At 43.2% G+C, this 15,474-nt stretch overlaps 1 protein-coding gene across 2 annotated transcripts in view; it reads right to left on the bottom strand.

Annotated features, from left to right (window-relative positions):
- Window positions 1-14,032, bottom strand: part of CTNNBIP1 (catenin beta interacting protein 1) — a 29,385-nt gene extending 15,353 nt beyond the window's left edge. Inside the window, exons 1-4 of one of the 2 annotated variants that reach the window (XM_072425977.1) lie at window positions 13,911-14,032; window positions 9,242-9,346; window positions 1,110-1,162; window positions 342-454 (exon numbers count right to left, since the gene is read on the bottom strand). In XM_072425977.1, coding sequence (XP_072282078.1) covers window positions 342-437 — 96 coding nt within the window. In that variant the 5' untranslated portion in view covers window positions 438-454; window positions 1,110-1,162; window positions 9,242-9,346; window positions 13,911-14,032. Of the gene's footprint in view, window positions 1-341; window positions 455-1,109; window positions 1,163-9,241; window positions 9,347-13,712; window positions 13,833-13,910 lie in introns of those variants that run through there. The other variant, XM_072425978.1, reaches the window with a different exon arrangement.
- Between the last annotated feature and the right edge of the window lie 1,442 nt (window positions 14,033-15,474).

Raw genomic sequence — 15,474 nt, 5'->3', positions numbered from 1 at the left:
TGTGTCAGAGTGATTAGAAGGGGATACATTGACACAGAGTGATTTTTTAGTATTTTGTTCAGAATCTTTTTTTTCTAGGTTTTTCTCCTTTAAAATTGGGTGCGTCTTATAGGCCGGAGCGTCTTATAGTCCGAAAAATACGGTACTTACTAATTTTCCTGAGCTATAAGTTAAAAACAAGACCATTAAGTTTCCCTGTTCTTCACATGCAAATGCCTAATTTAGCGAGACCAGGGTCAGAAAGACAGTGGGAATAAAGGAGCAGACGTTCTCATATTTGCATATTTGTCCTTAAGGGTTCTCTTCAACAAATTCCCCCCAAATAACCCGATATTACTTACATTGGAGCCCATCTTTCTCAGCATGAGCAGGACCCGCACTTTCTGCTGAACATACATCTCTTCCGGACTTTTGCCGGGGGCTCCCTCGCGGTTCATGCCCCCTGTCCTGCTCCCTGGAACAACCAAAAATACAAACCATGAGATGTCTCCTGACAACATACAGAGGATTTTGGCTTTTAGTATCACTATTAATGTAACCGGACTTTCACATTATTTGTTGTGTTTGGACAGATGAATAATTTTAACCCTCAAAATAATAAGAAGAATAGGAACTGATAATGGGAGCCTGACAATGGCATACAGCAGAAAGGACAATGCAACCCAAGTATGCCTACGAGTGTCCAATCCCACAATAAATGTAAATAACTATTCTCAATATTTTTACAACACAAAAAAAAAAAATATATTGTTTTCCCAGATGTGTTCAATGACATGCCTTTTCTTATGACAATACCATGTACCCTGTTAGCAAATAAAATGTTTTAATAAATAAATAGAACTATAGATTGCTTTAAGAAAAAGCTGGATGATTTCTAGAAGCTTAGAATATAACTGGGGAATAAAGCTTTTAAGTAATGATACCAAAGACTGTGGATCCAGTGAACACCGATTGCATCACGGGATCAGGAAGGAATTTTTTCCCCTGTTGTATTGTTGTGTTGCTGTAATTGTATTTACATATCTGGGATATGTTTATTTCCCTAATGGTTAGACTTGATGGACTTATGTCTTTTTTCAAGTAAGTATGTAACATTGAGAAAGACTCACCTCTTGCTGAAGGATTCCCTTGATGTGACCAGTAACACTGGGGACAGGGGACCCTGAAAAAAAATAAATAAATAAACAATCAAACACTGGTCAAAGAGAAGCCTTAGACATCAGGCAATTGGCACGGCCACAAACATAACACTAAGGGGCAATATACCTTGCTTCTTTCCTCATCCCCATACCATGAAGTTGTATATACAACTGTTCCTCTATCTCTCGTAATCAGATAACCTAGATAGACAGGTTATAATCTAACTGTACACATTCACAATTCCCTTTTGGATTGGTCAAAATCTCGGATTTTGATAGCCTACCAGATTAATCAGTTAATGACAAACATGAGGAACTTTCAGACTCCAAGCAAGAATGTGATTTGATAAGGCTGATAGTTAAAGCTGAACTCCAACCTTACATAGTCATCTCCTACTGAACGGAAAACCCATCATTTGGCTTCACTACACACTTAGCTTCCTGGGCTAGGTACAAACGTGCAAAAAGTTGTCGTTGGAAAGGATCTTTTACAATCCGTTCCAACAGCAAAAAACTGCACGATGCATGAACGAGTGCTATACATACAGCCCCATTCTGCTTTAGAGAGAGGGGGAGAAAGACGGAGCAGCACCCCACTGCGCTCTCTCCCCTTCACTTTCATTAGGTTCCTCGTCCATCATACATAGATCCACCAGGATGGACCACGAGTGCTGTACACATGCCGGATTCTCGTCTGATACCAGCCCTGAGGCAATTACATATAGTGTTCAACCCAGAAATTATCTTAAGCTGGGTGGGAAGAAGCTGTAGGCGGGTGACAGCCTCTGTATTGTGACCTACCTCATCAGTAACCTCCCAAAAACAGCCGTGTGGTTACTGAAACATGCCGGGTGGTGCACCCAGCTAAAAGGGGCTGGGGAGAACACAGACATAGCCTTGGGGTGTCAATTAGAGCTACAGCAAACCAGGTGGAATCTGCTCCAGTTTCACTGAAGGGCTCTTTTCTCCCCAACCTCCTTGGTCTGGACTTTTTCATTCAATAATTGTCATAGAGGTTCAGTATAACGTAAGGGAGTTAACTTGAGTTAAGGGGGGTTTTCAGGCAAATTGATACAAGCAAAGAATTGAACATTTCTAGGTAAAATTTGAGACAAGGGCTCTCTGGAGAAGTACTGAGGCAGGGTGCTGTGAATGGTTCAGGAAGCTATGTACAGCATCCTACTGGCTCCTTCTCCTGTCTGCCATAATCTACCTACATTGCATAACTAAGCAATAAACTGCACGTTTTGCCATCAGCAAACGTTATGTGCGTTAAGGCACACTGGTACTGTTGTCTACAATGTATATAAAAAATGAAAAAGGCAGCAAATGTATATCCTAGAGACAGGCGGCCAAATGATAAATCTGTGGAGTATGCAGAAAATTGACACATACATCCCGCGCCTATACTGAAATACATTACTCATATGAGATCTTATATTACAGTTATAGAAGCAGCTGTCACTAGGCCAACACTAAGAATCTGCCCATCATCTCCAAACACACAGATCAGATTCTTACCACGGGAACTGGGCAATGACTGACTACAGAATAAAATTACATTATTCTGTCATGTGATTTCTAGAAAGAGCTTTCTGCAACTGTAAAATCAATTACTAAAGAGCAATCAGAATTACAACACGCATCTACACATGTATATATAATTTACTGATGTATGATGAACTAACATATTAATATGCACATTACAGAGTATCGGTAACACTAAACCATTTGCATCTGTCCTTTCCCTCGAAGGAGCATACAATCTACAGTCATATGAGTACATACTAAGGTCATTCTAAGTAGAAGCCAAATGTTTCCAGACTATAGGGAGGAAGCCCACGCAGACACATGGAGAATATTCTCCATGCAGATAGCATTCTAGTTTAGGAAATCTGACCCAGGAAGCCAGCTTGCAAACTGGTGTACCTGTTTACCCCCTTTATATTAGGAAGACTTTTTTTGTGTCTCTGGGGCAGCAAGAGAAAAAAGAATCTCCCCAATGGGTTCCTGTACTGCTCTGTACAGACACTCAAAAAGTGCTGCTGGAAGTGATCGCCTGCGTCACTTTTTAGCAACAGTGGAGCAAACGTCTTGCTGTACACCAATGTATTTTTTAATGGAGAGCGGTGGATAGGCATAAGGTGCCCCACTACATCTTCCCCATCAGGAAACAACAATAGTGGTACTTTGTAATGGAGTTTCTTAACCAGCGTTCCTCCAGAGGTTGCTAGGAGTTTCTTGAGCAATTTGTGCCTCTCAGGCCAGTTTAAAGCATACCGAAACTCAGAAATTTGACTTAATGGTAGACAACCCAGTTATGTAGAGTAAAAGTTTTGTTGTTTGTTTTTTTCTTTAAGTGCAACCCCCTTTAAAAAAAAAAAAAAAAAAAAAAAAAAAAAAGGGTGCAGCATCACCCCCTAGGCGATCAAGAATAAATGGGAGCGAAAAGCCTCTTGGGGTACGGCTCTTGGGTGCTTGTTCTGCGCATGCCCAAGCATCTCAGGCATGTGCAGAAGGAGCCCTTTTGTCAAAAGGATAAAAAATTATGCGCAGTGTGATCGGCAAGTTTTTTTCCTGTCTACGTCACCTGATCTCGCGCCTGGGTCGTGTGACGTAGGAACAAGAACCTTGAAGAGGAGGAGAAGATGGCGCCCCCCCAAAGACGGATACCGGTTTGACGCGGGACCTGAGAGAAGAGACCTCCGGATCGATTGGACTGCCCTGAGGGATTGAAGGCAAGTGTATTTTTGTTGTTATGGGGACTTTTGAGTTTAGTTCCTCAAAGTGACACCAATGATCTTTGTCTCCATCACCATGTAAAGGTGACATTCTTCCCAATGGCCAGCAATGTATGAGGCATTCTTCCCACTGATCACAACACAAATGTACTGTGAGCTGTGGAAATTGTAAGTATAGCAGGGTTTGTAGAAGACCTGAAAATTGTTTTAAGGGTAAAAAGGTCAAGAAACATTGCTCTGTATTGTCAGTAAGTTACCAGGCACAGAGGATTATTACGAAACTTTAAGAGAGAGCTGTTCAGATCCAAAATGTTCATTTCAAGTGGTAAAGATTGTACACAGCCTAAAGAGTAATTTAACTCTTAAAACTCACCTCTCCAGGTTCCAAAGCCAGTGCTACCACCTTCTTCCTTGTTTCGATACTGGGCCATTTTGATTGGCAAGGGTTGGAATAATGCAACTCTGGCGTGCTTTCAGTCCTGGCAACGGCAGGGGAAGCCAGGATGTGTCGGCCATCACCGCAAGCAATGCTAAGCATGCGCAACTCAGCAATTTTGATAGGATCAATCTGGTAGATAAGAATGCCTATTGTAGAAGGGACATCAGCTGTCTCTTTTTGCAATAAAGCCCTGCCTAATGTCAAATCGTTAAAGTGAAACTTTAGTTCAGCTTTGAGAGTTACCCCAGGAAAGAAGCAGCCACAATAATTTTCCAAATGCTTACCAAGTGGTTAGATTGAAAATTAATCTTGTTATCTGCTTTGATGCCAAGGCAAGGTAGGAAAAGGCTGCTGCATGTGTATATATACAATGGTGGGTGTACGTCTGACTTGCTTCCTATGAGTTCAGTGAAGTAATCAGCTCTGTCTGCACAGCACAGAACATGCAACACTGAGGGTATAATTAGCTAGAAGCCATGGAGTGTAGCACTCTGCATAATCCCACTCATAAAACACCTTTCTGCAGACAATGGAATCAGCTTACTACAATGTATGTAATTATGTGTGCAGTACACATCACTTAGCTTGTCTACCTGTAAGGAAGCCTGGCCAGGATGTGCCTCAGGCAAAACATATTTAGCACATGATCCGGCTAATTGGGTGACAACACAATTTTAACAAGTTTAAAGCTGCATACACACGCGCAATTATAGTCTTTGGAAAGAATCTTTCACGATCCTTTCCAACAACTAAGCATTGCACGATGCATGAACGAGTGCTGTACATACAGCACGGTTCTGCAGAGTGGAGAGGGAAAACGACGGAGCGGCACCCTGCTGTGCGCTCCCCCCTTCCCTTGCATTATGATCGTTCGTCGTCCATCATCCATGATACCGCCAAGACGGTCATTCAGACAATGGACGACGGGCGCTATACACACGCCAGATTCTCGTCCGATATCATCTCTGAGCGGATTATTGGGCGAGAACCATTGGACGTGTGTACGTAGCTTAAGTCCTTGCAGAATATTTGCACGTATAGGTATAAATACTAAATATATTTGAGTATAAGCTGAGATTTCTCAACCCCAAAATGGCCCTGCATTTTTAACGTAGACCTGGCCTAAAGTTGTTGATATAGCTTACCTGCGTTTCTTCCAAATGTTTGGACTTCTCCATGCAGCCTCTGCCCGCAAACCCGCATGTCCTGCGCTGCTTGCTAGTTCATTCAGAGTAGTTGTATACAGTTGTGCTGTACTTTTCCTATAGTTGTGAATGGTTGATTTGACCTCTGATTGTTGGCAGGGGGCTGAAGGGGTCATTTATAATAATGGTGACCAGAAGAGTACACTACAACTGTAAACAACTATGAATTAAAGCTACGTATACAAGATAGATCATGGTCACCCAAGACGGACGGACATGATTGTCTCAGGTGAAAATCTAGAATGTGTACAGCAGTCTCCCATCCCCAATGTCATTCATCAATCTATCCTGACGTAAGACCAAGCAGGAACATATGTATGTTCTATTTAGGAGAGCACAGCGGAGTGCAACAGCCCTCAAACATTCTCCTTTCACAAAAGATCATTTAAAGGGACAGAAATATGACATCGATATAGAACTTAAAAAGCTGAGGACATGTAGGCAGCAACTGCACAAAAGTGACTACATGGCTGGAACCATGACAGGTAAGATAATAATATTATTATTAAACAGAATTTGTATAGCACCAACATATTATGCAGCTATGTACATTAAATTGGGATATACCAATCCCCCCTCAGCTTTTAGTTGAGTCTCAGTTAAAAATTTGGGTGGTGGGATTCAGCTTATATCTAAATAAGGTATATGTATATATCTATATGTACACATACACTTTATTAGATCCTTTGCAAGAAAATTTTTTAGGTCAGTGTAAAATTGTGTTACAGAGAATATGTTGTTTTGCATACTACTATCTACTTGTACAATCTTCTCCCAGCAGTACATACATGAAGAATGAAGTGTACCTAGCACTAACAGTAGTATCAGGAACATACCTAGTACGTCGTAAGGCTACGTACACACAACAGATGTTGCTTGTCTGATAATCGCCTCAGGGGTGATATCAGATGAGAATCTGGTGTTTGTACAGCGCTCGTCATCTATGGTTCTGTCCTGGCGGATCGACAAATGATCATAATAAAAACGAAGGGAATAAAGCGCAGCGGGGTGCCGCTTTGTGGTTCTCCCCCTCCCCTCTCCATAGAACAGATTGGTGCTGTATGTACAGTGCGTCAGGTTTTTTGTTGCATCCTAAGGCTAGGTACACATGTGCAATAATTGTCCTTGTCTTTTACAATCCTTTTCAACAACAAACGGCTGCATGATGCATGCACAAGCACTGTACATACAGCACCATTCTGCTCTTTGGAAAGGGGAGAAAGACGGAGTGGTACCCGTTGCGCTCTCTCCCCTTCACTTGCATTATGATTGTTTGTCGTCGATCGTATAGGGATCCGCCAGGACGGTTGTTTGGCCGATGAGCGATGAGCACTGTACACACGCAAGATTCTCATCCGATGTAAACCCTTTACATTGCACGTAGCCTATTTCAGTGGCCCTCAATCCAACCAACATGGAATGTGTCATAGCAAATGCCGATTGTCCAAAACAAGCTAGGAGGTGTAAAAATTCCTGGCACTCATTAAAAGTGAGGAAGCCAATTACATCTTTAGCAAGCGAGCCCGTTTACACCACACAGCATGTCATTCTGTACATACCATGCAAACTCTGGTGCCTGTAGTCATGCACACATACCCTCCCATGTGTCATAACACATTACTTGCTTCTTTTCTCACTTGTATGGATGCATAAAATTGCAACATTTCCTATTTTTTCTCCAATGAGCACACCAAGTAGTGCATTTGTGTAACTTGAATCCACAGGACAAAAGGCAAAATAGCTCTCCCCCCCCCGCAATACAATGTAAAGTGATTGCAAATCTTAGGGGGTAGTACACTGTCATTTAAAGGGTCCAATGTTTTGACCAAAGGGTCCAATACCACCTAAACAATCACAGCAGAAGAATAGACTGGGTTCTTTCCTCAAAGAGTAGGTATGCAATGGAGGTGGTGGGACAAAATGTAGGTCAATATGGACCCAATAATTTACCCTCCACTTCCCTCCTTGTGCTGACCTCAGTTGGTGCCTAGGTCTCCAAGCCTCAGTGTATTGGGCAACCAACCAAGAATACTTCCCCAGCCGCTCTTTCTGCTCCTCTGATGACCTACAACTGACTTCCTCACTCATAACCTCATCACACGCAGTTCCAAGACTTTTCTAGAGCTGCCCCCACTCTCTGGAATGGTCTTCCTCGTACTATTCAGCTTGCTCCTACTTTTTGCTCATTCAAAAGAGCGCTCAAAACCCATTTTTTCAAACTTGCCTACCCATCTTCTTCTGTCTTTTGAAACCCTCACTACTTCCCACCACCACATATCTCCCCTCCTATTGTGTGTTAATTTCCCCACCTCCTAGATTGTAAGCTCTTCAGGACAGGGCACTCTCCTCCTGTGTTACTGTCTGTATTTGTCTGTCATGTGCAACCCCTATTTAATGTACAGCGCTGCGTAATATGTTGGCGCTATATAAATCCTCTTTAATAATAATAATAATACAAGAGGAAGCGGGGTAGACACCAAAATCTTAGCCTCCTGTGTGAGAGGTACTGAGGCTGCCAGGCTATGCACTAACATACAGATATATTGCATGGTCAGCAATACTGCTGAGGTTAAACCAAATAACCACCTTGAATCTTTTGTTTCCAGTCCAGAAACTAGCTAATTTTAAGATTGCTTACACCAAGCTGGTTATATTCACATACATTTAATAAACATAGAACTGGAGAATCCACTTAAAATGGTACTTTATTTTGCCAAAAGCAGAACTACTGACAAAACTCTATTGTTTTGCATTACACATGTATTTTTTGTTCCATATTGATACCCAGAGGCCCTGTAGGTCCATGTTTGGGACACTTCCTGTTATGGAGTGTGACAACTATCTTCCAAATATGTTTCAACATTGTCAACCTGTCACATACGCCCCAAGTGGAAACTTCAAGCAGCCCTGCCAACCCACGCTGCGTGGGCATGGTGTGTCATTGTTCTTATCAGAAACAAGCAAGCTAAAACAAGAGTATGAAGACATGAAGTTGCTTAAACAAGTTGGAGGAGATCAGCGGCACAGAGATAAGAAAAAAAATAAAAACGGGTGCTGTCTATTTAAGGTTTCTGATGGAAATTAGATAAACTGGTAAATCCCAATGTCTGTGTATTATTGTTTGGAATTGGTATGATCTCATGCAAAAAGACCACATATTTGAGAAGATAAAAACATGCAGATAAATAATGCCGGGACCACAGGGCTACAAGACCATAGTGCTAAGCTACCACATTGCCCTAATACATGTGAAAGCCTGTAAGAGACCTGAGAGTTTCCTACTGGAAATCAAGACCTTAAACCTCGCCTTGACCTTAACTTTCAAGCAGCTGGAGCACCGTATTCTCTCTCCTGGTTAAAGACATGTGCCAAGACAACCGGCTGTCTGTTTGTAAATGACAGCGCTGATGACACCGACTGTCCCCAATCTACTGAACAGCTACTCTTCGATACCAGCTGTCCCATACAATCAGAAGTGACCTGGCTATAGCAGCACTGTGGGTTTAAGGTTTTTTTCTGGAGACCTGAGAAGATGGCAGAACGCCCAGAATGCAAAGCCGCTCAGAATTGGATGGCCAGTCCATGAATGACTTACTGCTGAGGTTACAAAACCTGGCAGGAGTGCAAAATGACAGGATGACACTACTTCTACAAAAAGATAACAGCTTTCATTTACTTTTCACCACCAATAGTTGCAACCGAATTGGTCAAACCTACCTTTTTCAGATGCGTTTTCAATACTGGAATGGAAATAGTAGAATAAATGAGCTGCCTCTTGAGTGTTGTCTCCACTATACTCCAGCCAAGTCAAAAGGTGGAAATCTGCAAAGTAAGTTATAAATCCGGTAATTTTATACAGAACATGTTATCTACCATGAACCATTTTCTAGAGTCATAACCAGTTCCTCCAATGGTCCATTTGTTAGACAAAAGATCGTTCCAATAACTAAAACACATTAATAGCCTAAAAAAAGTAGCAAAAGCAAGTGACTGAAAAAAGATACTGAAAATAGAATGAACACAAACATTCTGCAAGGTCATGTGAGCATCTTAAGGATGGAAAAGAGAAATGCGAAAAATAATGGATGCACAACAAAAAGTTCCAGGTTTGCAGAATGGCTCATCACCCTGGACTAATATCTTGTGTCCAGGAATAGTTTAAAGCGTACCTAAACTCAGAAATTTCACTTTACTTAAAGGGGTAGACAACCCTTTTATGTAGAGTAAAAATTCTGTTGATGTTTTTTTAAGTGCAAGACCCCCTAGGCGATTGAGAATGAATGGGAGCGCAAAGCCTCCCGCAATACCTACGTCATGCATCCTGGGAGGCTGTTGGGTGATCCTTCTGCAAGCATCTCGGGCGTGCGCAAAAGGAGCCTTTTCATGCAAAGAAAAAAATTTTCATTTATATGGTATGGCTCTGAAGCTGGTACAATTGAAAATGAATGACGGTTTTGTTTAAGAAGAAACAAAACACACAACAATCCATGATATGTCCAGTCATGTGACCTAACAGTCACATGACTGGCTGCCGCTGCTCCAGAGAAGACAGCTTTGTTGGGATTTGCTGAATACACACTGTGGTCTGACTTTTACAAATAGGATATGGTGCAAGGTACCTAGCACTGTGCATAGGAGAAGGAATGGTGACATAAAAAAGGCCTCAAGTATCTTTACCCTGGCATGTAAGCTTTGTGACAAAGCTTACATATGACAACAGACTGCACTAAAAGCTGTTCGGCACACTTGCACATTCGGCCAGTCTTAAGTTTTCTCTCACCATCACCTTGCTGTTGGCATCCTTTCTTTCCAGCCAATGAGTGGACACTGGAGATGCAACTTCTATGCACGCAGAGCAAACACTAAGGCTAAGTACACATGAAATAATTTTGTCAACAAAAGACTGGAAGATGCATGAACAAGCGCTGTACATACAGCACCATTCTACTCTATGGAGAAGGGAGACGGGAGAATCAGCGAAGCGGCACCCCGATGCACTCTCTTCCCTTCACTTGCATTAGGGTTTTTCATCATTCTGCCAGGACGGATTCATGAACGACGTCCTACGAGCGCTGTACATACTTTAGACTCCTCTGATACTAGCCCTGAATCTAATCGGACGAGAATCATCTGATGTGTGTACGTAGCCAATAAGTGCAACTCCTGTGCACACAGAGCAGACACCGAAAATGCAACTCCTGTGCCTGCAAAGCAAACACAAAAATCACTGAACACTGGTCCCCCACAGCTTATACAGTCACTGGGTGATACGCTGCTAACGTGATGACTGACATTTTTATGGAAGGAATGAATCAGGCTGATATTATCATTGTTGGCTGTTACACCCAGAACAGGCTCATCCCACAGCACAAGTATTAGTCTGGCACGAAGGCAGCCATTCTGGAGCCCGATTTATTGCATCCCCATTACTTTATAGCAGATAAGTGCTCTGTGCAATTTTTTTTATTTACTTTTACATCTAATTAAAGCAGTCTACTGAGAGCTGATGATTGCTATACTTTAAAGCTGATGGTCAAATTTTTTGCTTCATCATAAATAAGTGTAACATTTACAAGAATGTAATACTTCTCACAATGATCACAATCCCATCTGACAATGCTGTCATCCACTCAGAAAAACAACACACTCTTTGTTCTGTGTGTGCAGAAATGTCTGACACTGATCAGGCCCCTGCCTTGTAAATTGCTACAAAGTTACAATGTTTCAGTCACTAAAGAGGAAAAGAATAAAGCTGCGTACACACGTCAGATTTTTATCACCCAATAATCGGCATCGGCCAAATATCGGGCGAAAATCTGCCGTGTGTACAGTCGGTGTCGTCCATCGTCCGAACGACCGTCCTGCCGGATCCACGGACGATGGACGACAACCGTTCCTAATGAAAGGGAAGGGAGAGAGCGCGCAGCAGGGTGCCTCTCCGTCGCTCTCCCCCTCCCCTCTCCATAGAGCATGAACGGTGCTGTATGTACAGCACCGTTCATGCATCGTGCAGTCCCTTGTCGTTGGAAAGGATCGTGAAAGATCCTTTCCAACGACAAAAATTGCACGTGTGTACGCAGGTTTAGTAGAACTTATATAGCGGCAACATATTTTGCAGTGCTGTACATTAAAAAGGGGTTACAAATGACAGACAGTGACACAGGAAGAGGAGAGGACCCTGCCTCGAAGACAGACATGATAAAAGTTTTGCTAAAAATTATACCGTTGCTGTATAACAGAAGCTAGGATTTCATTTGCACAGAATTGGGAGCCCCTGCTATATCACACTCTCTTTATTAAAAAAATACAAACGCCTTCTAGCGGGGTTCACAGAAGAAGTGCTGGAAAGTCAGGTGCATGCATCTCACTGCTGGTGACCCCATAACAGTGAGCATCCACCTAGAATTGACATATGTACAGCGCCACGTAATTTGTTGGCACTATATAATTCCTGTTTATTAATTATAATTAATGTGAGTTAATGCTCAGATTGAGTGATCAGAGTGGTGCTCAGATTTGTGTACAATAGTCAGATCTGTACAGGTATTGGTTAAAAGGGATTTTTGGGTTTATAGAGTAAACCTAAGTCTAATGAAGGAAAGAGCACCAAACTAAGCCCAACTTACCTATGTGTAATGGAGAATAGGCACACCTGGCACATGGTAAGTGCCATAGGTAAGTTGGCAAAGGAGAGGTTGCTCAGCACTGTACTATGGAGATATGAATATTCTCTGATATATATTAAATCCTGGCATGTTTACATAGCAAAATGCAAGATGTGTAAAGCAAGCAAAATCTAGGAGTCTGAGGGCACTTATCCCACTCAGGCCTAGGTTAAAAAAAAAAAAAAACTACCCTTGCAGGGAGCTATGTAGTCATTTATGTCTAGGGCCGGGGTGTCAAACTCAGGCCCGCGCTGTAATTATATTTGGTGTGCGAGAAAATACCAAATGTCCACTAGAGTTGGCCCTCCAGTAGACAGTTCCATGCACCGCTAATACTACAAATCCCACAATGCTCTGTTAGCGTCAATCAGGACCCACAAGCGCCCCCTTTTCTGTTGACACTCATTAGTGACCTTCATCAATTGTAGATATTTTTTCAATAAATATCATGATTGGCTCGCGACTTTGTCCAAATTTTTCATTTTGGCCGCCTGTATATTTGAGTTTTACACCCCTGGTCTAGGGGGACATAGAAAAGTCTCTTACCTCATTCACCCGGTCTCATTGGCTTCTTCTCTGTGTGAGCGCCCCCTCGCGGTCTATCGCCATCCTATTGTGTGAGACTTCCCCCACCTCCTAGATTGTAAGCTCTTAAGGTTAGGGTCCTCGCCTCCTGTGTTACTGTCTGTATCTGTCATGTGCAGCCCCTATTTAATGTACAACGCTGCGTAATATGTTGGCGCTATATAACTCCTGTTTAATAATAAAAATCCCCAACAGTGCCCGTGAGATCACCTAGGGCCAGAACATCAGAGAGCGCCAAGTGGTGCAGGAATTTATATTCTCTTATACCACGGATATCTGTGGCCTGCTCATCCATCACCAGGTGCCATCTTTGTGTAGGTGTATGTGCCAGGCTACTTATGGTTGGCATTATTCACCCACCTCCTAGATGGTAAGCTCTTCGGGGCAGGGTCCTTTCCTCCTCCTGTGTCACTGTCTGTCATTTGCAGCCCCTATTTAATGTACAGCGCTGCGTAATATGTAGGTGCTATATAAATACTGTTTAATAATATTTAATAAATTCTATACCTTCCAGCAAAGTTTTGCTGCTTGGTGGCCAGCTTCTTGAACCCTGGGGAAATACATGGTAGGTATTGATCGATCATCACTGGCATTGCCTCATTTATGCCAGTCTACAACCAAGGATCAGAACTCATTGGTTCGGTCCATTTGGGGAGCACAGCCCTGGTGTGTCAGGTGACCTGATATGCCCATATATGGTAATTTTACACCTGAAGCTGACATAATGGGCATTGAGAATAGTTGTCACATGGATGGAATAATAAGAATAAATTGGAAAGGATCCATAAGAGACAATTAGAAAGGGGAATGCTCTATAAGCATGTAGGCAGTGTTATTAAAGAGGAATAATTATATATAGATGGTGGTTAGCATGCATACAGGGCCATTCACAGGGCACTGATTGACACAATAATGGAAACACTAGCACTAGTATATACCTAGCACTGGTATATACCCAGCTCACACCACCCCCATCCATAGCCAGCATCTTCCTTCCCCCTCCAAGGCCGGGCTCTCTTCCTATGCACACCCAGCATCATCCTCTCCCTCCCCCGGCTGAGCGCTCTGCTCTCACCGGATGGAGCTACAGACAATGGGGGGAGATGAGCACAGCACAGGCCGCTCCCAGGACTCACCGATCAGCGGAGATCTCTTCCTCGTTGAGCTCCTCCTCTCTACCGGCTCTAGCCGAGAGTCTCCGGCCTGTGTGCCCTGCAGATCCGGCGGCCACCGCCTGCCAATCACCGGCATGGGGAGGAGTTACAATGGGAGGGGCGGGCGGACCTCTGCCACTCACAGCTCCTGAGGGTGGAGCATCAAGGAAAGAGGAGGAGTTAGCTAAAGTTACAAAGCTACTCTGAGGGAGGGGTTACGGGTAGGGGGCGGAGCGCTGAGGGAGGAGCCGCGTCCAGTCCTGTAATTTTCTATTATAGCTCACTAAAAGGCAATACCCAAGGAACACCCAGGAAAAAGTAAACCCCGCCCACATCGTGGCGCAGGATAGGCGCTGAGAAAAGGGGGTTTCCTTGCTAATAGCAGAGTGATGATAAAGGATAGGAGGAGCAAGCATGCAGACAGTGTGGGCTGAACTCCCTTCTGTGCTTGTTTCAATTTTTTACTAAGCAGTCAATATAAAATCTAAAATTGAACTATCTCGTTTATTTTGCTATACTATCTACCTGTCTCTAGTAGAGTTTTTCATCTGCAACAAGCACGCAGCCAGTGAAGACCAAACTTCCTAAAGGGAAAAACTTGGAGCTTGCATGTGCAGAATCTGCCATGGCAATGTATACACCAAAGCTGGGATGCGGATGATGGTCCTGTAACCTGAATCTTTGATTATAAGGGCTCCTATATTGATGTTCTGGCAGGTTTTCTTTAGGAAGAAGAGACTCAGGCCATACCAGGATGTCTAGGATGAGTTTATTGCAGGGAAGTGAAAGCATCAAAGTCCTACAGAGCCATAAAACAGCAGGGGAGAAGGAGCAAAGTGACAGATTCTCTTTATGTCTCTGGTATTTGGTGTCCACAGCATGAGAGTCTGGTGAGGGACATTTACAGATCAAGCTGCCAATCAATACTGAAGCTGGAGGTGCCACCATTAAACCCTGAATCCTCCCTATAATATTGTATTACCAGCTGTCCCCATCCCAATAATGGAACTTAAAATGTGCTATGTCTGTTCTGTTGGTGGGGGATGAAAACAGGGAACATTTCAGAATAAAACACAGGACACATCTCAAGGCAGGGAGAATATAACAGCCAGCCGGATCACAAACCATAAATTACAACCCTGGTTCCCCATTACTGCACTCCCCTACACCTTACCCCTCCATTCAATATTACCCCTCCATCTAATACTGCACTCCCCCACACCTTACCCCTCCATCTAATACTGCACTCCCCTACACCTTACCCCTCCATCTAATACTGCACTGCCCTACACCTTACCCTTCCATCTAATACTGCGCTCCCCCACACCTTACCCCTCCATCCAATACTGCACTCCCCTACACCTTACTCCTCCATCTAATACTGCACTCCCCTACACCTTACCCCTCCATCTACGGTAATACTGCACTCCCCTACACCTTACCCCTCCATCTAATACTGCACTCCCCTACACCTTACTCCTCCATCTAATACTGTACTCCCCTACACCTTACCCCTCCATCCAATACTGCACTCCCCACACCTTAC

This window comes from Pyxicephalus adspersus, chromosome 11, assembly GCF_032062135.1.
Source record: "Pyxicephalus adspersus chromosome 11, UCB_Pads_2.0, whole genome shotgun sequence".
NCBI lineage: Eukaryota > Metazoa > Chordata > Amphibia > Anura > Pyxicephalidae > Pyxicephalus > Pyxicephalus adspersus.
The sequence above is the reverse complement of the archived record's forward strand: the minus strand, read 5'-3'. Positions and strand labels throughout refer to the sequence as shown.